The sequence below is a fragment of the Platichthys flesus genome, chromosome 3, assembly GCF_949316205.1.
Source record: "Platichthys flesus chromosome 3, fPlaFle2.1, whole genome shotgun sequence".
Classification (NCBI taxonomy): Eukaryota; Metazoa; Chordata; class Actinopteri; order Pleuronectiformes; family Pleuronectidae; genus Platichthys; species Platichthys flesus.
Window position 1 is genome coordinate 15,285,419 of NC_084947.1, and position 25,273 is coordinate 15,310,691.

General features: G+C 41.1%; 2 protein-coding genes and 1 pseudogene across 6 annotated transcripts in view; 1 reads left to right on the plus strand and 2 right to left on the minus strand.

Annotated features, from left to right (window-relative positions):
• LOC133947331 (arrestin domain-containing protein 3-like) overlaps positions 1 to 2,196 on the minus strand; it is a 5,189-nt pseudogene extending 2,993 nt beyond the window's left edge.
• A 319-nt stretch (positions 2,197 to 2,515) lies between these two features.
• LOC133947315 (arrestin domain-containing protein 3-like) lies at positions 2,516 to 6,869 on the minus strand. The gene is made up of 6 exons (XM_062382178.1): positions 6,572 to 6,869; positions 5,882 to 5,939; positions 5,598 to 5,745; positions 4,908 to 5,004; positions 3,780 to 4,036; positions 2,516 to 3,619 (listed from the first exon to the last, which is right to left on the minus strand). Exons 1-6 carry the CDS (start codon positions 6,831 to 6,833, stop codon positions 2,999 to 3,001), a joined length of 1,443 nt encoding a protein of 480 aa, XP_062238162.1. The 5' UTR covers positions 6,834 to 6,869; the 3' UTR covers positions 2,516 to 2,998.
• Positions 6,870 to 8,832: 1,963 nt separating this feature from the next.
• The window catches only part of LOC133933229 (uncharacterized), a 296,679-nt gene continuing 280,238 nt past the window's right edge, over positions 8,833 to 25,273 (plus strand). For 2 of the 5 annotated variants that reach the window (XM_062380198.1, XM_062380213.1), the window contains exons 1-2: positions 8,833 to 9,052; positions 13,007 to 13,172. In XM_062380198.1, the coding sequence (XP_062236182.1) occupies positions 13,054 to 13,172 (119 nt within the window). In that variant the 5' untranslated portion in view covers positions 8,833 to 9,052; positions 13,007 to 13,053. Of the gene's footprint in view, positions 9,053 to 10,353; positions 10,571 to 13,006; positions 13,173 to 25,273 lie in introns of those variants that run through there. The other 3 variants (XM_062380189.1, XM_062380207.1, XM_062380180.1) reach the window with 3 other exon arrangements.

Sequence of the window (25,273 nt, forward strand, 5' to 3'; positions counted from 1 at the left end):
TTTTTGTCTGAGGATGTGATTTTGTTGCTGCAACATGCTTACATGTCAATCTGTTGGTGCAGAGATTTCGGATCTGGCCTTACAATGATCTGTGCTACGACGTAGAAAGGCAGATGATTACCTCCAGAAGGGAGGTCATTTTGCCAGTTTTTCTTTAGCAAGTTTAAGCGGAAATTACTCAACCAGTTTTCTTGAAACTTAATGAAAAATTTGTGAGAGAGATCAGCGTTTGGAGTGGATTCCATTAAGGGAGCATATCAGAGATGTGTATATCTATGGTTTAATGTTTTACCCACCATCAGAGAGTGAATATCGGATAGGCCTTGGAGACAAAATTGATCTCCTGTTCTACAGTACGGTCCATCCTCCAACTCCTGGCCAGTGCAGCTTCCAGCTTGTAAATTATCTTTCCATGAAATCCTCTGAAGGTTGAAGGCATACTTCTGTATCGGACAACAAGCGGATAAATGACACGTCAGTTTAGCGGTTGTGCGGAGGCAGGCTTCTTTTAAATGTTTATTAAAATCAGTTACATAGTGGAAATACAAACATTTTGTCTCACTAGATTGACTTACTGTACTTACCCTTCTGGTATTTTAAAGCTAATTTGTAGACATGGATCCCTTTTGGAATAACCGTCTCTGAAAGGGAAAGGATGTGGTTGGTGAAGAGGAACAAAGCACATCTACTCATAGTTCAATTCCCTATGCATATCTGTTTCCCTGCCTGTTTGCATGGTTTAGCTTACTCACTTAAGGAAATGTGCTGTTGTTTGTACAGACATATTCCAGTACAGTTTAAACTTGTCACTTAACTGTTTTTATAGTTTTATAGTATTGTATTTGACTTTTTTATATTCATTTCTTTTTTACTTTCTTTTATCTGAATACATTATTTTCTGTAATTGCACTGCTGAGCTGGGCTGTCCTCCACTTGTATTGTACTGTGTGGTGAACTGACATAAAACCTGAATCTTGCACTTTGTTAATACTTTAAAATCATATATTATTGTAATAATTTGTCATTATACTAATGTGACATATTCTATATTACTATATTATACTACAATATATTATTTCTACTTTGTAAAAGATATACTATACTATATAGCTATACTATACTATACTATCTACCCCTATACATTATAAAATATATGCAAATAATCCAAAAAGGGAATACACAACGGTCAGCTTTAGTTTTGGTTATTTTTCCTGAAAACTGGTCAACAATCTTTGAATGTGGGAATCAACTTGTTTTGGATTGATGTAATAAAGAAAAATCCTGTACGGTTTACATCCCTAAAAATGAATCTTGCCTTTAAGTTATTGCCCAACAATATTTTATCATGGTATATGTGTCCTAACACGAATGGGACAGGTTGGTAACTTTGCACTGTCATGAAATAAACTAAAACCTGAAATAGTTCAAATTAACTTCGCTTGGAACAGCTACGTTTGCACATAGATGTCACAGTAATAATATCCTATACTATATATTCTGTATTACTATACTGTACTATACTACACTATCGCTGTATATTTTACGTTGTAAATATGTGAAAATATCCAGGAAGGCAGGGGCTTCGTGTTCTGAACATGTGAATAAACTTGACCTGGATATTGTGGTACAGTAAACCGGATACACAGGGCCGGGCCTGCAGGGTGTCAGCTCTACTTATGTGTATAATAATAAAGTTGAACCTTTGGAGTCCTCCTGGCCACCGATCAGGAACTCCTTGAGTTTGAAGTATCTCTGCTCGCGCGGTAAGTCCGGTTTTTGTCGCCGGTCTTCTTGGACCAGCGGACCTCGGCGGTCCCCCTTCGCTTTGACATGGAGGCTCTGGGCTGACACCTCCTTCAGCAGCACCAGAGTCACTTCCCAGTTACCGTGTCCCCCTCCGAGAAGGTCCGGCTCTCGTTCAGCGCGACGTAAGTCAGCGCGAAGCTCTCACGGAAGGCATGGTGCTGGGTTGACCGCGGAGGAAACGAGACCGAGTTGGACAAGTGGGTTAAAAACAAACATGAGATGGACCCAGTGGCTGGTTGGAGACCCTTTATTCCACAGTTGTTGTTTTCCCATAACGGCAGCCATGATAGATCCTGACTGGTGGTGGTGGTGTTTGGGACAGGACCTACAGGACACGCCCTGGGAGAGTCTTGATCGCAGACCTCTACTGCCATCCACCGTACTGGAGAAAACTGAGTCTGCACCAGTGGAGACCACCATGATCACAACATTACCATTACAGGGGAGACCCGACCCGGTCTGCCTTTGATTGGCTGACCCTCACATTCTGCCCAAATCTAACCAATCAAGCAGGGTAGGGGGCGGGTCTTCTTCCACCACAGGCACTCACTAATTCACATAAATAGTTATTACCACCTGTATAAGTTCAGTATAACCAATGACAACAAACAGACTCACATTAAAAGTTTATACAATAATATTATTATTAACATTGTAATGATATTATTGTAATGAGACACAGTGCAAGTTTTCCATAACAGGTGTTTATTCAAATCAGTCAGAGCACTTCTAAGTAGTGTGTAGTGTCCAAAGTCACTGTCTCATACAAAACTCAATACACATAAAAACATTGTGAATAGTGTTTTTCCAGCCATGATGCAGATTAGTGAGGTAGAGAAAACTATAAGGCTGAAAAAATCATCAGTTCCAGGACACTTGAGTTGAACAAGGCACGTATAAAACACTGTGTACCCTGATGACTGAGGTTTGAATAACAGCCAACACCAACCTAATAACTCACCAAACAAACAAAACTCTAACATACAAAGAAAAAGTATTATTTTTGTCTACATGCTAAATCAAATATAATAATGCACAAATACGCCCCTTTCATTTGAAATTCTTTCATCTTCAACAAATGCAACACTAATTACTAAGCAGAGATTTATAGGTGATCTGATTTCACATGGTTAACTATTGGCAGTTTACTTAATACTCAATCAACTGATCCAGTCATTAATGATTCCTTTGATTATTTTGCATTAGAACTTCCAGTAGCAGAAGACGGAAACAGGAGGGAATATGATGGAGGAGCTTCATCCGACTGAGACAGGAAGTCTACGTTCATCATCATTGAAGAAGGCAGAGAGTTGTATGAGGGAGCCGGTGCGGCCATGTTAAAAGACGGAGAAGGCGATGGATTGATCGCTGGTGCAGATGGGGGTGGATGAAATGTTGGGGCTGAAGGCGGAGGGTGAAGCACAGGCGTCGATGATGAGGATGAAGAGGGAGATCCATATGGAGTTTGTGGCTGAGGCACTGGGTTATTGTAGCCCCCACTCAAGTATGGTGGCTGAGTAGGGTATGCATTGGTTGGGAATGCGTACATTGGTGGTGGGTTTACTGAGTAGGTAGGTTGTGGCACTGAGTACCTTTGAGCTCCTGGGTAACCGCCTGAGTTTGGTGAAGCAGGATATGGACCCAAAGATGCCGTTGGGGGAGGGAAGTCACTATTACTCGGGCCACCAGTTGCCCCAGCTAGATAGGGACTCGTGGTAACACCAGATTGAAGACCAGGACGGAAGTGAACAGGAAGAATGACCACCGGGAGCAGGACCTCTGGATCAAAAGCAAAGCTGATATCCAAATATACCTGATGAAAAAATGTTTGCTGCTTTATTAGCACATGATGCATCACTTGAATCACCCAGCAGTCACAACAAAATTGGAAAATCTTAAAAAAAGATCCCTATGAAATATCTCAGAAGTAAATATACTACAGCATTAGGATTCACAGTTAAAACATGACATACCTTGAAATGGTATTCCACTGTGATTATGTCACAATTCTGGATTGTCTGCATCTGACCAGGAGGAATCGTTATAGCACACTGGACCTCCTTCTGTGTTTGGGCCTTAATGCAGCTGTCAGTCACTTTGTGGATAATGTGCTTTTTACGTTTGGTATTACCGCTGGCACGGTACACCACATCCTGAATAAAACTGAATTTGGGACTCATGTCAGAGGATGAAGAGTTGTTGATCTGTGCGACAATCATCACTGTTTCACCTATGAGGTACACAACATAACATTTTAATTTAGTTATCAATTAATTTGATTCAGTAGCCAAACTCTAAAATATATGTAAATGCAAGAAATGCAAAGACCTGAAAGGGAAAAGATGAGACTGTTGGGGAAAATCTGAAATTTAAAAATATATTGACTTTTGATTAAAAAGAAAAAATGTTAAAACTTCCGCCTCCATTTCTGAAAACGTTGATATTCCCAACTGTCTCATCTTTTTCCTGTCATTATGGCTTTACCTTGCCGGCATTGCGATACATACATACTAGCTTTCTAAATTGTTATCCTCTGTTCTTCTACACCCCAACAGGAATGCTAATATTAGCATAAATATTGCTGTTGCCCTGCATCTGCGTTGTCACAACCTAACCAGATGAACATCTAGGACACCACCTACACAACTTTCCACATTGTAATGAGCCTCATTTGAAGGCTTATTTTTTGTGTGATTTGAACCACAATGTCCGTCAGTAAACACACCATAGACTCTAAAATGTGACCTGAATTTCAACCAACTATTTATTTATTGCTTGACTGGAAACCGTCAGGGACCACAGACCATGTTCATAAGGGACATATTAACTTGTTAAGATCACAGGTGTCGTTGGCTATTAACAGTTGGGATGACATGTCAAAATGTCAGTCATGAAACACGACTGTACAGTACATACAAAGTCAACAGATAACTCATCTATGTCATTGTTGTTACTGCATGTTTAGTTTAGGTTAGTTAAGGTTTTTTTTGGCAGTGACAACCATCACTGCCAAAATAAGAAAATGAAGCTCTGCGGTATCCTCCTTCAGCAGGAGATCTCCTTCCAAGACCTAAGCCATGTTTAAAGGGAAATGTTATTACCTGGAGCATAAGCTCTTCTGTCAATACCGACGTCCATGTGTACTTGTCCGGATGAGAACAGCCCCATCTTTTTGTTCACTGAACCAACTTGGGGCATCTAGAATGCAATTAACAGCATAAAGAATTACTTTTGATCCACCTTCATTAATTAGACATTACAATGCATGTGTTAAGTGTTGCAGTTATAGGACAGGACAAAATACCTCGGTCCTTAGGGCCTGCAAGTGAGTAGAATTGCACTCCCCTTTGAATGTCCTTGCTTTTTAAAGAGCAGGTCATTAAGAGCACTTTTCAACAGAATTACTTTCTACTGAAGAAATCGTGTCTTTATTGTTTTATTTTGTAATGACGAATTCCATAAACTTCAGCAGTAAAAATTCAAATTCTTAGTTATTTTTGTCTGAGGACGTGATTTTGTTGTTGTAACATGCTTCCAAGTCAATCTGTTGGTGCAGAGATTTCGGATCTGGCCTTACAATGATCTGTGCTACGACGTAGAAAGGCAGCTGATTACCTCCAGAAGGGAGGTCATTTTCTCTGTTTTTTTTAGCAAGTTTAATCGAAAATTACTCAACCAGTTTTCTTGAATCTTAATAAAAAATGGGTTGAGAGAGAATAAACGTTTGGAGTGGATTTGATTAAGGGAGCATATCAGAGATGTGTATATCTATGGTTTAATGTTTAATCCACCATCAGAGAGTGAATATCCGGATAGGCCTTGGAGACAAAATTGATCTCCTGTTGTACAGTACGGTCCATCCTCCAACTCCTGGCCAGTGCAGCTTCCAGCTTGTAAAGGATCTTTCCATGAATTCCTCTGAAGGTTGAAGGCATACTTCTGCATCCGCCAACAAGCGGATAAATGACACGTCAGTTTAGGGGATGTGCAGAGGCAGGTTTTTTTTAATGATTATTAAAATCAATTACATAGTGGATATACAGACATTTCGTCTCAATAGATTTACTGTACTTACCCTTCTGGTATTTTAAAGCTAAATTTAAAGACATGGATCCCTTTGGGAATAACAGTTTCTGAAAGGAAAAGGATGTTGGTGTTATACTGACCATATTCAAATACAGTGGTTGGTGGAGAGGAACAAATTATTTCTACTCATAGTTCAATGAGTAGAAGGAGTTTGCATATCTGTTTCCCTGCCTGTTTGCACTGTTTTGCTTACTCACTTCAGGAAAATGTGCTGTAATTTATACATACATATTCCAGTACAGTTTACACTCGTCACTTTGGTTTGGTATAGACTTAAATGTTTTTTTTATAGTTTTATAGTATTGTCTTTGACTTTTCTTATATTAAGTTCTTTTTACTTTTTGCTCTTATTGCACTGCTGAGCTGGGCTGTCCTCCACTTGTAACACTTTTCACTGTACTGGGTGTGAACTGACATAAAACCACAATCTTGCACTTTGTTATTACTTTAAATCTTATGTTATCGTAATAATTTGTCATTATTCTAATGTGACATATTCTTTATTACTATATTATACTACAATATATTATTTATACTTTGTAAAATATATACTATACTATAAAGTATTCTGAACATGTGAATGAACTTGATCTGGGTATTGTGGTACAGTAAAACGGATACACAGGCCGGGCCCTGCAGGGTGTCAGCTCTTCTTATGTGTATAATAATAAAGTTGAACCTTTGGAGTCCTCCTGGCCACCGACCAGGAACTCCTTGAGTTTGAAGTATCTCTTGCTCGCGCGGTAAGTCCGGTTTCTGTCGCCGGTCTTCTCGGACCAGCGGACCTCGGCATCCCCCTTCGCTTTGACATGGAGGCTCTTGGCTGAAACCTCCTTCTGCAGCACCAGAGTCACTTTCCCAGTCACCGTGTCCCCCTCCGAGAAGGTCCGGCTCTCGTTCAGCGCGACGTAAGTCAGCGCGAAGCTCTCCACGGAAGGCATGGTGCTGGGTTGACCGCGGGGGAAACGAGCCCGAGTGGGACAGGACCCACAGGACACGCCCTGGGCGAGTCTTGATCGCAGACCTCTACTGCCATCCAACGTACAGGAGAAAACTGAGTCTGCACCATATATACAGTGTATGGTCTGCACCTGTGGAGATCACCATGATCACAACATAACCACTACAGGGGAGACCCCGACCAAGTTTGCCTTTGATTGGCTAACCCTCACATTCTGCCCCAAATCTAACCAATCAAGCAGGATGGGGAGCGGGTCTTCTTCCACCACAGGCTCTCACTTATTCACATACATTTTTATTAGCACCTGTATGAGTTAAGTATAACCAATTTAAACAAACAGGTTCACATTAAAAGTTTGCACAACATTTGTCTTGTTAACAATGTAATGATAATATTACTCTTATTATTCTTATTGATAATATTAATTATATATTTAATTTTTGCAGCACCCTTCAATGGACATGACATCATCATAACTTGAAAGCAGTTTTGAAGAGTTATATCTAACTAATCTATATCCCTCCATTAGGTGTTTAACAAATGTATAAGTAAATGTAAATTTTGCATTACAAATTATATGTACTTTTTGGATACGATTGAAGGATTATTCAGTATATAATGTGCAATCTCATATTTGTGTGAAATTTTGAATACATAAATGTTATTAAATATTTTCAAGATGGGACTCATTACATTAACTGTATCATAAACCATAATGATTCAATTCCACGTCTGTAAATGCACAATGGAAATCAAAGTCCCCAATTTCACAGGATTTATATGCAAATTTATAAAATAAAACAATCTTCTGACATAATGCGTGTTGTTAGTGTCGCTGTTTGAAGAGGGTGTGTAGCCTGTTGATCTCTGAGGCTACTGTGTCCACTGTGGTCTGGCAGTAGGTGGGGCTGTTATAGAAAAACAGGTCCAGCAAAGTGTCGTTGGTGAAATGTCTCAGTCTGCTGATACTGGGAAGAGTAATCCTCTGGATGTCCCTGGAGAGAGAAGAAAAAGGCGGGTGGCCACAGTTTGACAATTTTCAAATAGTCTTAAAGACATTGGCATTATTGTACAGTGTGGTAGTACATAGGAGAATCTGGTTTTATGAGCCTGTTTGTAATGAGAGGCCAGGAGGGACAGGGAAGCACTCCTGAAGACACTTACTGGAGAGACAAGATGTAAGGGAGTCGTACAAATTCACATATGTGCATATATGTAAACCATAAATACACAGGCACACCTACCACACTGTATGATGGATCTGAAGCGCAAGTCACACGCAGGAACAATGCCATGCACCATAAAAACAAGGTGGTCCATCTTCTCAACATGACTGTCTATTTAATTATATTCTAACTTAAGTTGGACATTTTCTCTGTGGAGCCCACATCTGCAATAGTTGCTTATGTACACATTAGTCAATAAAGTTGTTAAAAACAATAAGCAGTTAATCATAGAAAAAACAGTGTTACTAAATTCTACAAGCTAAGGTAGAAAATGTAAAAACACAATATCTGTAATGTATAAAGGACACAACATAATATTATTATGATATTAAACATATATACAGAAACAAGTGAATATAAAACTATACAAATGAGTTGAACAAGTTTATTTCTCACATCAGTTATTGAATCAATGGAAAGTCTTAAGGTGTGATAGCTTTAACACCCCACTCCTCCCCACACAAAAAAATCAAATGTTTTCTTTTATTTTGAAAGTTCGATTCCCACTGCGGAAGTCCTTCTCGAAACAAAATAAGCACACAAAAAGTTTAATTTATATTCCCCGTGAAGGGTTGGGGTGATTAATAAAATGCATGAATTCATAATAGGACAATCTATAAACTTGTATAAAAAAATGATGATTCACTATATGTCAAAAAAGTAACAAATTAAACTGCAGGACGAGACATTTTCAGGTAAAAGAGGGTCAAAGGTTAGAGGCCGTTACTTCCCTCCTGGCGCAGGTGGTGTTCGTGATCACCTGGAGTTTAGTAAATCACATCCACCTGTTTTATTTGAAGCAGTAATATCATGTGCGGAACCTGTTTGTAGTTACTAACTGCCACAGTTCATTTTCCTCTTTGGTTAGTTTGGTAACCTAGTGGTAATAATTAGACGAAAACAGGATCTTAACAGGTAAATATTTGAAGTTCATTTTCAATAATTAAACTTCCCTCAACATGTTGCTATACCTGTAAGTATGACCCTTTGTGTGTGCATGCTTTTGTGTGTGTGTGTGTGTCAGACACGCGTCAACAGTGGCAGTTAGTTATAATGTATTGTTATGAAGTGACTTGGGTGACCATGTAGTGTTCCTATAGCTAATTTTCTGTGTTTATATCTAAATTCAGTGTTTGTTAACCTACTGCGCAGTCACCCCACCTGCTGGTGGAACATTGTAACTGGCATCACAGTGAAAAAGACAGGTGTTGAACTACAGTTGTGCAGGAAAACAACTTTCTTTCAAAAGTCTGAGTGTGAATAAAAACAGAGTCAGAGTTGTCTGCTACATCACTGATTGTGTTGCATCTGCTTGTGTGGCTGCAGAGCTCTGTAAATAACTTCTGTTAATGGATGTGTATGAGAAGTGACTTTGTCTCATATGTTGTGTAGTTACTTATTGTTATGCACCTGTCTGAATGTTAGTCTGTATTTATTTCTTGTATTTGTTGACTACTACAAGTCAAAAAATGAAAAGAAACCACTTTGGAGCCTTGGTACGCCACTGATTTTAGTTGGAAGTGTTTAATGGTTAAGCATTATCCAAGACTTACCACAGTGTAAATATAATTGACAATCTCATACAATTTATGAATCACTGTGATAGTATTGGGTGTACAAGTTTAAAACAGTGGTTAACAATTTAGATGTGAGGACTCTTAAAGTAATCTACTAATACCTTAGTTCCAAAATAAATAGCTTTCAGATGTTTATAATAATACTTTGACAGGACCAGCAATGACGCCTTGCGAGCTGATTGATCCACAGAGGCTAAATGAAATGATGGCATTTTTGCCCCTCATTGATTTTTTTTAAATTTAAATACTAATTGTAAATGCTGTCGTGGTTATTGCACATAGAACATTTGAGAACAGGCTGGATATATTTGTCTGATAAATTAGTGTGTGATTTAACAGGATATAAACATTTGTCTTACAGATGGGATGGCTCTCTAGAAACTGCCTGTTAGAGCTGCAGCTTCTTTATCACTGCCCCCTGCTGGTATATCCTGGTCTGCTCAGCTTTCCAAGTGACTGAGCCGCACACGACCCAAACCAATAATATCTAGCACTAAATCTAAGAATTTGTCACGGCCAAAATATATCACCCATACCAACATTTTCCTTTTATATGTTGTTGCTGAAAAACCCATTTGGAAAGTAGATCCACACACTAATACAGGAGTCGACAAACTGGTTCTTACTGTTCAAATACAACTCAGTGATATTGAGTTAGTGCCTTTCTAAAGCACCTCTTGTCGCTTTCAAAGTTTCCCCAAGATTTAATAATGTTTAACTAATCTCAGTCAGCTGGTGTGCTGTCAACACAAGTAGCTATGGCGACGGTTACCCTGCCAATGTGGTGTGTGAAACAATGGGAGGAGAAGGAAAGTGGAGTCATGGCCACATAAAAACCAGAGCACTGTGAGAAAATGAAGGGAAACAAAGGAGACGAAGAAAAGAAAACTTGTTGTCCTTTCACTTTGGCTCAGGTTAGTTCGCTGGAGTCATTTTGATACTTGTGTTTCTGCCCTTTTGTCTTGTATTTGTGTTTTTTCGTCAAACAAAGATAAAACCAAAACTGGTTTATATGGCTTTTACTTGATGGTGATGTATTTGTTATGGTGGCAAGTAAAATTCACAACGATTACACTTTTGAGTGGACCAACTGGGATAACCTTTGACAAGAAAATGTGTAACAGCGCTAATAATATGTGTCTGTATTGTCACCCAAAGTAATTATAAATGTAAGTGTAAAAACTTCCACTACAAAGCTCAGTATTTAAGCGAATAAATGGATGTCCTTGTTCTGAGAATTAGTGTTTTGCCGTAAATGTCACAAAAGTCAGAGGACGCCTATGCAACAGGATCAGCACAAAAACAAAACCTTGAGCTTCTTGAGCTCTGCAGAAATCAAATGGTAGTAAATTCAGAGGTGTCCTATATGTGTCCAGAATGCTTTTGTATAAATCGATAGGAGAAATTTTTGCAGCAGATGTCCAGGGGAGAAAGTAACTGCTTTACCAATGGCACAACAACATTTGTGGTGTATAATGGACAAAGGTTGTGGACATTGATTTCTCAATAAAACTGGTAAAGGAGCCTTGTAAAGCCAGGCCAGTGAACGATGTTTCAACTATTATTCGTTTATTGAAATGTCTTTTCCGGAAAAAGCCTTTATTTTTTTATTTGTATCGTTCTAGTATTTTGTAACGTATCCTTCTCCCTGATAAGTGGACATCACAGTAGCGATTCATAGCCATGGCTCAAGTGCCAATCAGCTGTGAGCAGGAAATATAAGAGTAAGTGTGGGAGAAATATGAAAGTGATTAAAGCGAATCAAGTCCTGCTTAGGGGTCCTCATTAAGCTAAGGACAGCCCCGCATGCTTTGAAAGTCCCCCATCTACATGAGACAAAGATTAAACCGGTGTTAGGCAGCGCCCGTGAACATTTGTCTATTATGGACTGCAGAGGGCTGTCTGTAGCATAACGGAGCTACAGCTTCATATCTGCCTCATAGACCTCATTACTGCAGTGATGGTTTTCTTTGTAAAGTTTCTTTGAAATTTCGCAAAAAATACAGTCAAGACTGGGAGTATTTGAACAGTTGCTCATGTAGGCCTGGAGTTACAGCTAAATTAAATTCTAATATAGAATAGAAGGGTCATTAGAAATGGCCATGTCTTAGCTTCATTCTGATTCTGTTTATACCAATATTGAAATTGTGGGAATACAGTTCTGATAAGCCACATATCCCGATTTTTGGAACTCTAAATGAAGTCAAAGAAAATCATCATTAGAATTTGGTTGAAAACCTTTGACAGCCTTTCCATGCCTGACGTCTTTGACCCACAGACATTAGCAGGCCAATTTGTTCTTACATAGGAACAAATCCAAGATAAGAACACATCTGTGAATTTCAAATTCTTCGTAAAAACTGTGTAAGTAGGTGAATTAATTTAAAAATGCTGTCCTGAAATGCACTCAAGGTGAAAGTAAGTAGTATTCTAAAAGACTTGTTCTTTTGTAATGGATCTATTAATGGCAAAGACTTAAATCACATCCCTCAGTAGAAGCTCATTAATCTATTCCGTGGAGGTGCTCCTGGTTGGATGGGTTGTATCCCCGCATTGGGAGAAAGGGTGCCTTGGTCAAGTCCAGTCTTTATTAAGATTAATGAACAGCTTGACATTTTTAGTCCTCTGTCTGAATCGATAATTTTAATACTCATGAGGGCCAATGGGGATCTGAGCTTGCGGTACACACACTGTGTCCACAGGGCGCATGTTAAATGTCCGAATGGTAATCAATGCAAAGAAATTAGCTATCGATCCCTTATAGTTTTGTAATAGGTTATCTATTGGTTTGCTCTTTGGGAAAATTCCAATATCAGTCGGATGGAATGGTGCTGGTAATATTGCTGTGGGGTGTGTGCATGGCTGCACACACATCCAGCTTCCCCATCTGTGTCTGCATGTGTGTGCAGAGTCACATTCTAATTAGCACAGAGGGCAGATTGTAAATAAACATTTTGAGGAGAATATCGATGATCTGCATCAGATCCACAGTCTATCACAAATGAGGCCAGGAACTTCACATTGGCTTTATGCAAACTTAATGCTGGGTCGAGGACCGGTATGTAAACAGCTATTTTAATACATTAGACCATTTTCACCAGTATTCATCATACTGTGTGTGGGTGACCACATTTACTTTACAAATATGTTCATATGTCTATGGTTTGTAAAATGTTAAGGTAGCTGATGACATACTACTAAAATAGAAATATTGGTTCAGGTCTTTAACTGTAGGAGTATTATACAGCAATGGTTCTAAGCTTAGGGAAAATGGATGACTCCCAAACATACGGTTATTTCTAAATAATATTAAGTTAAAATGTATTTGCGTTTCTTTTCTGTGTTCCCAGGACATAGATCTGCTTTGCTGGGGTAGCGGGGAGCTTGGTCAGACTGGATGTGGAAGGCCAGGGGAGATCGCTCCAGAGGAGGCGCAGCTGAGGGAGTTCACATCGGACAGGCTGGGCACGGTGAAGATGCTGGCTTGTGGGTCCAGTCATTCCATTGTGGTTACAGGTGCTATTGCCATTCCACTTGTACGCTGTTGTATTTCATCACAAAAAGTTGAAGCCTTAATGGTAAATGGTCTATATTTATATCAGACTTTTTGAGTCTTGATGACCACTTAAAGTTTCCATCCATTTGTAGCACACACACTGCAGACCAACAGGGGCAGTTACTGGGTTCAGAATCTTGCCCAAGGACACTCCGGCATTTGAAATGGGGCCATTTGAAATGGCCTTTAAGCTTTTGGTTTGAGTGATCTTAAATGTGGGTCCGATACAAGCTTTACCAGGAAAGTGCATCTATTGTGTAAATATGTAAAGTATGGAGACAACATTTAGCAGAATAAGTTAAGTTCTGCTGATCAAGTTTATCATTTTATGACCTATAAATATTGACCATGATTTCAACTGTAGTGCATCTCAGGACAGAGATGTTAGGAATTGTTAAATATCTGGTAGGTTTTGTGATATTTGGAAATCATTGGTAGAAGCTACAGTATCCTGCTCATACTTATTGTTGATTTGCAGAAAACCATAGTTATCCAGTGAGACTAAGAAATATTTACAGAGCAGTTACCTCAGAGAGCTATTTGAGCAAAGCATGTATAAGCCACCAAGCTCATAGCAGCAATTCTCAACCACTATTTTAACATTTGATGGACACATTTGTCCAAACTACCAGGCAGTGTACAGAGTAAATATACAGCACCCAGATAACAGACCCACTAAGCACAGCAATGGGAGACTCTCTTTCGGCTTCAAACACATGCAATGATATATGTAAGGTTTACCTGAAGTGTCTCCCTCACTGGCCTACTTATTTGCGAGTTAGATAGAAACCCAATGCCAGGAAGAGAGGCGTTTCCTCCAGTACATTAGCTGGAAGTAGTCATAAAACATTAGCCCAGATAAGTCGTATAGATCACCCCAACACAAGATCCCATACTGCTTCCATCATTACAGGGGGGGAAAGGTGACATTTGTGATTGATTAAAATGGTGCAGGCTAGCTTAGGCTAAATCATGTTAAGTGATGTGACACTGCAGTTTCACATATCATATTTCTGTCGAGACAATGACGGCGGAAGGCATTGTCGAGGCATGATATCTGACAACAGCAGACATCTGGAGGGACCGGCGGAGATTTATGGCGGGTTTTAGTGGTCTGAGGGAGATGAGAGAGAGCAAAAAGAGGTCCTTTTTTGTGCATTGTCACTTCCCGAGTGACTGTAAATTTTACTCCAGCGCTGTTGGGAATTGGAGACATTTACACGTCTTGACAAATTGCCTGCTGTAAAAGTATTTACTGGTCTTGTCCTCCCTTTTATTCTTGGCCAGACCGCAAACACGTGCCCCCTCCCCCACTCGCAGACAGACATATTTACCCACAGCAAATTTATGTGACACACGTTTATGTGGCGTACCTGAGCTCTAGCCCAAGATATGTCATAATGGTGTCATGTTGAGAGTACTGGTACGCTGTTAACGTTTTAATAGAGGAGGGCTTGAGTAGATCATAATGGTTTTATATCTGCCACATTGGCTCCAATCACCGGCCATTTGGCCCAGTCAGCTCAAGGAAAGGCTTGTTTATGGAAAAATAGCCTGTAAGAGAAATCTATGATTATGCACAGGAGGATGAAGAACAACTACACTCACACACACACACACACCCACTCTATCGTAAATAAAACATCCACAGATTAAAATTAACTAAATGGTTTCAACCAAGTAAATATCACCAACCAACGTTCAGTGATCAACTGTAATTGAAACACGTGTGTTAATAGTATTTTGGTGGGTTTTGTGTTTGAGTTTCAAGACGTGACAATAATTAATTGGCGTTGTTTGACAATTTTATTTAAATTTATAATCCGGCTATTATGGAACTGAAATATATATATCATGGAATTATTTGTTAATTCTGTTTTATTATATATGAAATAGTTTAATTTGTAGTAGATGGATCTTTTCCTCAGATAAGCATGGAATGATTTATCTTGGAGTGTATTTAGTCTCAGTGGTTTCTCCTCTGCATTATAAATCGCGGCCACTGGGTGGCACTGTGAGACTGCCAATGAGAGAGTGCAACAGGGGGAGATTGGAGGGGGTGGGTGGGTGGGTGGTGGGGGGTGAGAAGGGAGGCCCACACTTACCTCACACTCAGACACAGCTATAATTTACTAATAGTACGGGAGCCGCCATTGCTGTTATCTTTTAATAGATTTGTACGGGGGAAAGCAGGTGCCTGTTGTTAATGTGTCCAATTGCCCAAGTTGCCTACAGAATTTAGGGCATCCATCACTGTCGTCGCCGGTGACACCCTGTCGTTCTACTTCATGCGGTGGGCCGGCCGGGCTGGGCTGGTAACAGATGAGGCTTCTCTCTCCTCCAGACGCCCACAGTCACACGGAGACGACCGCCATACGTGCTTGCACATGCATACACACACAAAAATCACACACAGCTATATCGCACTCTTAGAGGGCAAACTGAAGTTGTACCACTTATTTAAAGGAAATACACGAAATAGATCGAATACTTTAAAAAGCTGCATTATGACCTCTCAAATGTATTTCCAAAACTTTCTTGGAATTAGTTTTTTTTTTTTTCTCTCCGTGAGTAAAATGTCATTTAAAAATGAATCTTGGTAAACTTTGCTCCCATTGCTTTGAGTTCTTGACCTTCCAGCTGCACCCTTGAGCTTAGCCAGGGGCACCACGTTGCTTGCAGGTTTGCCCTCCGCCCTGGAAAACACCCTGTGCAGCTGTGTTTCTTTAGACCCAGGCTGAGAGTTGGAGGGTACAAAGAGGTGCTTGCTAATACCTTGTTACGGCTGTTTCAGTTGCTGGGTCTCGCAGAGGTCAGTGTCAGTACCGCTTTCGTTCGAGGCCCCTTGATCTGCTGGATGTTGGAGTAAGCCAAGGGCTCACGTGCTGCCTGTTTGTGACCTACCCTGAGTCTTCGACCAGAGGCTTTGCTCAGAATCCTCTGGACTGCTCTACAAGTCTTCGGTCCGAGCTGGTTACTTTGAGTTTTGGTTTTTTGAATGTTGTAAGCAAAGTAAAGAAATGAAAAAAAAAGCTGAGTTGTGACACATGTTTGACAGAAAGTCAGAACAGCCTGACGAACTGTGCTGGGGGGGGGGGTTTAGGTTTTTTCTTTTTCCTTTTGTTATCCCACTCGTTTTTTCCTCACCTCTCTTTCCATGAGTTACGAACCTCGTTCGGGCCTTGGTGTCAGGTGTTAAACAGCATATGAGGGCTATGACCCAGCTTCCTAACCCTCTCTTCCTCTCTGACATCTCTCTTAACATTAAACAGAGCCCTCACTCTCACTGTAATTGTAACCATCATGTTTCTTCTGCCCTGTCCCTGTCCCCCCCCAGATATTTCCTCCTGCAAGCTGTTGATAAGCATTGCACCATTTATGACTTAAACATTCCTCAAACACCCTCTCACTCCTCGACTGTGAATGCATTTCAGTTTCACCCTCAACTTAAAACTACTTAACTTAATAATACAGACATCATTCAGAGTCTTGAATTAATTAATAAGTGCATTTATAGCACTTTTCAAAAAGAGCAAGTATTGATACAGCCTCTTTTTCTCATCATATGCATTCCTCTACAAACAGGTGGAATGGAAAATACTGTCTATTCAGTTGAATGATCCGTATTGATATAGATTACAGCAGACGCAGTTTGCTCAGAGTAACTTGAGCCTTAGAAGAAAATAAAAACGTTTAAAGTAACAGGACAATCGACCTGACGTCTTTCTGGTCTTTATTGGCACGCAGCTGCATCGCTGAAGACTTTGGCCAGAAAAGTGATGAAGACACAGACTGACCATCCATAATGGCAGCAAAGAATCCCCAAGGCGCACACATGATCCAACCTTTGTGTCTGTCATGGCTAAGTTCTGCTCTGTTCATTCAGACTTGAGTGACCTACTTTCTCTTTCTTCAACTATTTAAATGAATCCACAAACTGAAAATCATTATTAATAATATATTAAGTTGCACATGTTCATTCCTTCAGTCCATCCTGACTCTGCTTGTTCATTTCTCTCGCAGACACACTCCGACACAGACTCAGCTGATGTCTCTGACCTGCGACAGGGTAAACGTTGATTTCTTTGTAACCACCGCAACAATATCAACATTGATCCCAACATAATGATCCATGAACCTTTCTGAGATGCCTGCATTTAGTCTGTTATTCAGACTGAATAAAAACAACACAATCTGGTCTTCGTGAACACAAACGCTGTGTAATTGTTTGTGTAAATGCACGCTGAGTGGTGAAGTGAGATCCGATCACAAGTGGTCACAGCTCTTCCATAATTGCATTCGCCGATTGCCGGCGCAGGGTGCAAATATATCGTCAATTGTTGGTCGTTGGGCTGATAATGGCCAATTGGAAAAATGTAGCATTTCGTCCTCCCAAAATGTCAAGCCGTCTCCGCTTCGATAGGAAAGAACTATTTTACCTTTGTATTTTATTGTCTTGGTTAATGTTTGTCAAAGAGTGCAATACTTTAGGAAAGTATTGGCCATCCCCCGGCATGACAACTCCAATATGTCTGCCTTGTACCCAGCACCGAGGGGAGCGTTGGTAATAATTTGCCATTTAGCTGTGTTGATGTTTTTCTACGATTTCCCAGTTGGAAGAGGTGAATGAGCGGGAAGGAAGGGGGGGAAAAAAATCACCCCTGTCCTTGCCTCTCGCCCTCTCTCTCACTCACTGTTCTTCCGCTATTTCTTTCTACTTTGCTGCCCCCCCCCCTTGATCTCAGCTAATGTGGTTGAACAGGTTGAGCGTTTAGTTTTGCACTCAGTTGCTTTTTAAGGTTAATCGTAGGACAGAAGTGTTTGTATTGCTGTAATACGGGCTTAACATTCTCTCAGCGAAGCATGGAGTATGTAGTTGGCCATCCCGCTGCCCCCCCCCCCCCTTCCCCCCACCATCCCTCCTCCTCCCCTGCCCCCCCCCCCCTCCAAAAAGACAAACCTTACGCAGAACAAAAGATGGGGGGGGGAAAGTCTTGCCAATTAGCAGCTAATGAGACAAGCTTGTGAGGATATCCAAATCCTCAACGTGTTAACATTTACGTCCCCTCCCCATCTCTCGAGTCCTTCAACCTGCGGCACCCCCATCTGCCCTTGCACCGAGCCTGTTGTAAGGCGGCGAGGGCACCTCTGAGGCCCTCTGTGTGATTATTCACACATGGCCGTGGCCCTGGCGCTTTGAGCGGCGAATAAGGGAGGAAGAAAGAAATGCCTTACGTATGGCTAATGTAAGAATGCTCAACTGACACATGGCCAAGGCCCTCTTATTTTTAATTTCATTTTTTGATGTCCACTCAATACAAGGCACATCACCATTTACCCCTCTATATAATAGATATATATATGATATAGTATACGTGTCTTAATATAGGAGAGGCAGGAATTTGGTGGCTATATTTGTGATAAGTGGAAAATAATATGCCATGAGAAAAACCAGTCACCCCAGTTTCCTTTGACATGGCTTTTATCAGAGAAAATAAAATCTGCTTTTGTAATAGAGATCTTTGGACAGCCTTGAATGATTCGCCACCACTCTTTTCCGGCCTCATTTTCTCCAGAGCGACTATAGGGACTGTGTGTGTGTGTGTGTGTGTGTGTGTGTGTGCGCACAATCTCTTTGGGGAAAATCAAATGTGAGTTGGCCTGGAAGTGTTGCAGTAAACAGCGAGAAAAAGCAAACACAGGCCAGATCAGGGAATATCATGCAGAGTAATGTTTGGACTAAAAAGAAGAAATGCGTAATGGAACAGCACGAATTCCACTCTCCGAAGGGACTTCTAATTGATTCTGTGCTTCATTACTAGTATTTCCAGGGAGGGAAATAAACTGGACATCTCACTTTATTATGAAAACGGAGCAATAGACGTTTAAACGGATGCCACAGCGATTATTGCCAGACATTTCTCACAGCAAGTTGCGGCAGACGATTGTTTAATTGCTTTTAGCTCTTTCTTAAATTGTATTGTTTTTTTCCTTGAAGGGAGCAGGGAGCAGCTGTTTGAATACAACCTTAACCCTGACTGAAACAATTAAATGAAAGCACAGAGTTGAAAGAGAGAGGTTTGGGAGCACCCACTAATCCAGGGCTCCACTTGATGCGTTATTTGTCGGGGGCAGTACATTTGTGCATGTTAACTAACTGTGCCACTGCACTCGGCCTGCTCGTAATAGGGTTCCAGCGCAAACATTTTCTCTCAGGGATTTCTATTATTAATTCTGTCTGAACACATACATAAATGAATAATGAAATAAATAATGAAAACGTTATTACTTTTGGCAGCTGGGTCATTTCTCGTTTCCTGCCTTTTCCTCCGCTTGTTTCCTACTAATTAACTTTCCAAGGAGTTGTCCTCTTCACGAAATGATTTTCATCAGGGTGGTCGGCCGCTGAAAGTGCGGCTGCACGTTTGTGAAAACGACAACAACCAGAACGATGCACGGGCCCTTTGCTGCCTGCTTGTCATTTAAAGGAACTAATATATTTTCTTCATTATATAAGTAAATTGCACACAGCTGCCACACAGTGATTTAGCTATTCTGTCACAACAGGTGGATATAAATACACCTGGTGCAGCGTCTGTAGAGTATGAGAAATGTTAAACCTTGAGCCTGTAGCAGAGTCACGATCATCTAATATTCACATTATCGACCAGTGAACCTCAGGGGAGTTTACGAGTTTTGCTCTTACAATAAAGTACGGCACAGGAAGTGCTTCTGGTGATGTCTAATTTGGCAAATCCAGGTCCCTCCCTCCGTTTGCAGCCCCGCCACCACTCGTCTCCCTCCCCTCAGATGCCTGCCCTATGCCCCGCGCCATGCTGTTAAAGGCTTGTGTGCCGGGACAGAGGCTCGGCGATAAGTAGCCCTCATTTAATATGGATCTTAAAGAGGGTAGTAAAGCTAGAGCCTGAGTAGAAGTCCCCCCCCCCCCCACCCCCCCCCACCATCCCTCTGGCATTACTATATAGATGACCCCTCTCTCTCTCGCTCCTCATTAGAGTCATTGCAAACTCTTTCAAACTGCTCCTTCCTTCTCTCTGCGTTTTACTGTTAATTAGTTTGCTTTGTAAGGTTAGACGTGCGGACGGAGCAACTTTGGCTGCCATCTGTGTGCGTACGGCTCTAACTATGTACAGATGGTGTGTGTGCCCACAGACAGGTTGCTTCTTGTGGGGAGAATAAAAACGCGAGAGACGGTTTTGGGTGTTTTAACATGATTTATGGCCGTTCTCACAGGTAAGTTTGAGCCGTAACGATTGTTAGTCAGCTGTCAAAAAGAAAAATGACAAGATGAAAGGGAGGAAGATAAGAGAAAGTGTTTCTTCATTTCCATATCCTTGGTGATGAATCCGCTGGACAAAAAAAGTTGTGGAAATCCTGGAAAAAGTTGCTTTTAAAATGTTCTAACTTCAAAACACATTGAACCAATTGTGTTGCGGCTATTTCAGAAAAGCTCATAATTTGGCCAAGTTAAAATACCATTAGCCGCTCAGTGAACCAGGTAAGTAGAGAAAAAGGCAGAGATTGACAAATAATTGCAGAACAAGGTCACAAAATTAGCAAACATAATCAAATAAGGGGCTGACGGTATTATTTATAGATTTGGTTCCTAGCACAGAAATGTCATATTTAAGTCCTCATAACTTTTAAAATGTACTTTCAGTTTAAGACGAATTAGATACTCAAAACGTTACATCTCAACCATGGCATACTTTCCCTGACTTCTTGGCCTGACTGCAGGGTGCCTCTTGCTGGTGGGAAACCTGCCCCTGTCAGTGCTAGTTCAGTGGCTAATGCCTTCTACCGGGCATTGCGAATAACCCACCACAATTAAAAAAGGGTTTGCAAAATTATTGTTGGCCTCCTGCCACTTACTTGATGTGACTTAACAGTGGTCAGAGACGGATCTTGGGCACTTGGCCCCCAAAACGTGACTTTTTTCTCTCATTCCAGTTCCCTGTAATTGCCCGGGTGTAATTAGTAAATTGAAGGAAACTTGGCGACGGGGAAGTCTTGGTCTAAACGAGGAACACAGATTCTAATACACTGGACACTATTATTTTTCATGAGGTTGAACATTTTCTGTTCACTTTTGTCACTGATACTAAGATCATGTGTTCATGATAAATGCTAAAATGTGAACTGTTTCTCTTGTGTTCAGTTTCAAAATAAGCTTTCACAGTTTTGTAAGTAAAATAGTTTAATTTAGCTTAACGTGGGCAATACTTTCTGGTGTAGCAAACTTTGTATATCGGGAGACACGTCTAAGAAGTTCATGAAAAGAGAAGTCTTTGATAATTAACGCGAGTAAGCGATGAAAGTGTGAAGAGACAAAGATGAGCATTTTCACAGTAACGTCACAGTTTTGTCAAGCACGCTGGAATAAAGGTTTATTAACGATTATAATTTGCTGTGTTGACACCTTTTTTCCGTGATGAAATGGAGTGTTGAGGCCGGGCTGAGAGGTATTGCGGTGCCGTGTCAGCGCTTATGGAGTCAGTTTGAAGAGAATGTGTCATTTCATTAGATTTGCAACAGCGTTAGTCATTATCATGTACTGACGCATGTAACGTGGGGAGACAGGTCGCAAATAACATGTATATACATTTACGCCACGCGCTGATTCTCACGCACAATTGTTCAAAATACTGTAAAATTAGAAAAGCATGATTTTTAATATTGCAAGATGCGTCCTCTGTAGATTGTTGTTTTTTGTAATGCTCACCTTGATTGAAGCCATAAACACGGAACCCTTTCTCAGGATTTGTCATAACACCGCTTACTAATGACTACAAGTGAATGCAGCAATTTAAATGTATGAAAAAAAACGTGCTGCAGCTAAACAAAATAGTTCAGTGGAAAACCCCTTTTTCTTTTGTCTGTCCGTTTGGAAAAAAAACAACTCAATAACCCCCCCCCCCCCCCCCCCGCACAAGCGCGAAGGATCCTCTGCAAACGTCTGAGAAAGCAGCCAAAAAAATTCGAGAGAAGAAAGATTGCTTTGTTCATTTCTTTTCCCTCCTCTCTCTCTCTCTCTCTCTCTCTCTCTCTCTCTCTCTCTCTCTCTCTCTCTGTCCCTCTCTCCCCGAGGTTCTATTAGGAAATAGATCCCAGGTGTTCGATAAGCCTGTAGTGGACATGACAGCAGTGCAATCAAGTGTATAAATTTAATTGCAGGCTCATTTTGTGCCGTTTATTAGCCGTTTAGGGGCACATCGCTCCACTTGAACCCTGTTATTGCCAGACAGAACAGCTGTTTGGCTCCTTTTTAACTGTTTGTCTTAGCGCACAAGTACACAGTCAAACGCCAAATGCTGCTTATTTGAAGTAGACATTTTTCAAAAAGTGTAAATACATTTTTATAGTGTTTTTGAACAATCTTAGAAAAGGCAAGAAAGAGGATTTAATTTTGAAAAATTTGGGCTACTTTCTGAACACAAAGTTGACCACACACACACACACACACACACACGTGCACAAAAGGGCTTCGAGTGAGTCTTCTTGTCCTCTTGTGCAGCCCTTGTGGCTTTTGCTGAACCGGGTTTAGTCCACCCTCCATCTTTACAGCTGGACGCGGTGCCACACACCGAGGGGCCTGCAGATGTACACGCTTTGGTCGAAACCTACTTCTGGCGCGACACCCCATCAATAAAAAAAGCCCAAAGAAAGCTGTGTTAATTGTTACCATGCACTCGGCCGGTATTCCTATAAATCACCGGACTAATTGCAACAAATTGCGAGCTGACATTAAGCTATGATTTCGAACCGGCAAATATTCATCAACATTGCAACCAGCCCCATAAAACACGGCGCTGGCTGTTTCCCAGGCCAAACACACATCTACCATCTAACTCCCCCATTATTTATGGATCTTTCTTGTCCGGAGCGTTTAAGTGCTGCATGGTGAGTGAATGCGACGCCATCTTGTGTATTTATTATACCACCGGATAGCCTAAGTAGTGGCAGGCGTATGACTAGGCACAGACCTTGTTTTCCATGTTGCCCTTGAAGCCTGGTGTGTTGTGCTCACTGCCCTGTATTGATTTCTGTGTTGTCTGTCATAATAGAATGACTGAAGTCTGCCTGTAAAAAGCAAGCCTCCTTTGAGTTAGACGGCAAAGAGGAGATCCTTCAAAATATTTTAACAATTTCCCTTAAATGTTATTGCAAAAATGAACAATACTGTTTCTGCTTTGTATCACTGCGTTTTTTCCGTGCTATTTACCAACTGCTCATTACGGCAGTATGTACTTAGAAAGTGCTTGATTTGTTGCCAGGCAGTCATATGTTGCAGCATTTAACCTCCCATGCAATGTTTATTTCATGCAGACAAAAGGCTAGTTAAATCTTCCTCTACGCTCCGACAGGCACCATAACTGTCACTGTCGGTGATGTATTTCACCGCCCAGTGCATTACCACCGCTAATGTTTCACTATCCTGCCAATTCACCCTGGTACTGTTCAAAACACCTACAGCACGGGTCAGAACAGTACTTAATAGGCTGTCCCCCAGGTGTGCATCAGCAGCTAAAGATGTTGGAGCCAAAGGTCGGGATCTGATTTGTTATGTGGGAGTTCATGGGGAATTTTGATGTGCACTGATCAATTCCACACCCCAACATGCACATTAATCAATTCTGCATCTGGAAAGCAGGTATATGTGGGTACACATGCGTGTGTGGGCATGCACACACATGCACAAAAATGGACTCCTTGTCCAGGCGATAGTGCAATTAATCATAAATCTCTCTCAGCATTATGTAAGCATGATTTTATTCCCTCTTCTTCCCTTCTTTCCATTTCCCCCCATCGCCCATCCCCTCTGTTTTAAATTGCAGACATCCCCGCTATAGCTTGATGGGCAACAGTAGCGAGGCAGTGCCATGGGGGTGGACGTGGGTGGGGTAGGTTGAAGAAGAAGGGAGCACGAAAAAAAAAAAATCCTTCCTTTTGACACTGTTAAACATTGACGGGCTTATTACCGTGTTCTCTGATTCAGCTGGATGTGTTCAAGGATCTTCTCAGCGGTGAAAAAGGTCAGCTGCTCTTAGTTGTGCTCAGCTAGAATACTAATACTGTCCTTATTCAAATGATCTGCCCCAGCGCTTATTAAATTGATGGCCCAGCCGCTCTAATTTAATAGTGTTGCCGTCCAGGAGAGGGACACAGCTGCAGTCACCGGTGAATTAGGTGCTGCCGAGGCAAAGTTCAAGCAGGAGCCCCCTCTGCTTTCGGGATGCATTTTTCCCAGCAAATTAGCAGTCGCTGGCAGTGCACAATTAATTAGCGCAAACCAGGAAAAGCTTGTCATTTTAATAAGGTGTTTTTTTTTTCCACTCGCACCGCTCCAACACAGAAATATCTCTCCCCATCTCCCCATTCGCCCTGGAGTCCCTCCCTCCCTTTTTTGCCTTTCGCCGTCTTCTATTCCCTCCTTTCTTCCACTCCACTTAATATAGAGTGAATTGATCCATTAAGTGGTGTGTTATTAATATCATTTAACGTATGTCTGCTGAAATTAAAGCTGTGGGTTGGATATTTTCTGTTGTGTGCGAGTTTGAGAGCTCTGGCTAGGCTGGTGAAGATGGGCCACTTGCTCATGATTTCATCCGATGATTTCATCCGATCAATAATTGTGATTAGAGAATAGATGAGGTGGATATGCAGACTGCAACACAAGACACTCTTGGATGCCTGTGTGCGCACGTGGGTTTTTAAGTACAATAATGCATTGTTGATTCTCTTGTACTGCGTATGAATCCTGTAAAGCAGCACTTCCTAAGTGTTTAATCTGACTCAACAATGTGGGATGTGTTCACAAATTAGGCCAAACAATCACATGAAGTCCTACATGACACACTGTCTGCATTTTTGTCCTTTTCTTATCAGTGGTAAACAGTAAGTGAAGGGATACAAATGCATGTTTATCTTTTTTTAATTAGATTTAATAAATAACTGCATTTTTTCCCCACTAAAATAGGTGATTCTTGAGGTCTTGAACTTTGTGATTGTATCACTAATGTGGGCGAGAGAGGGCAAACGT

What these genes read in the sequence shown, in the direction of transcription:
- LOC133947315 (XM_062382178.1), bottom strand. Translation starts at nt 6,833, where the DNA reads ATGCCTTCCGTGGAGAGCTTCGCGCTGACTTACGTCGCGCTGAACGAG. An exon ending in CGGATATTCACTCTCTGATG is followed by an intron (nt 5,005 to 5,597) that starts GTGGATTAAACA and finishes ATTGCATTCTAG; the next exon opens with ATGCCCCAAGTTGGTTCAGT. An exon ending in CAGAAGAGCTTATGCTCCAG is followed by an intron (nt 4,037 to 4,907) that starts GTAATAACATTT and finishes TGTACCTCATAG; the next exon opens with GTGAAACAGTGATGATTGTC.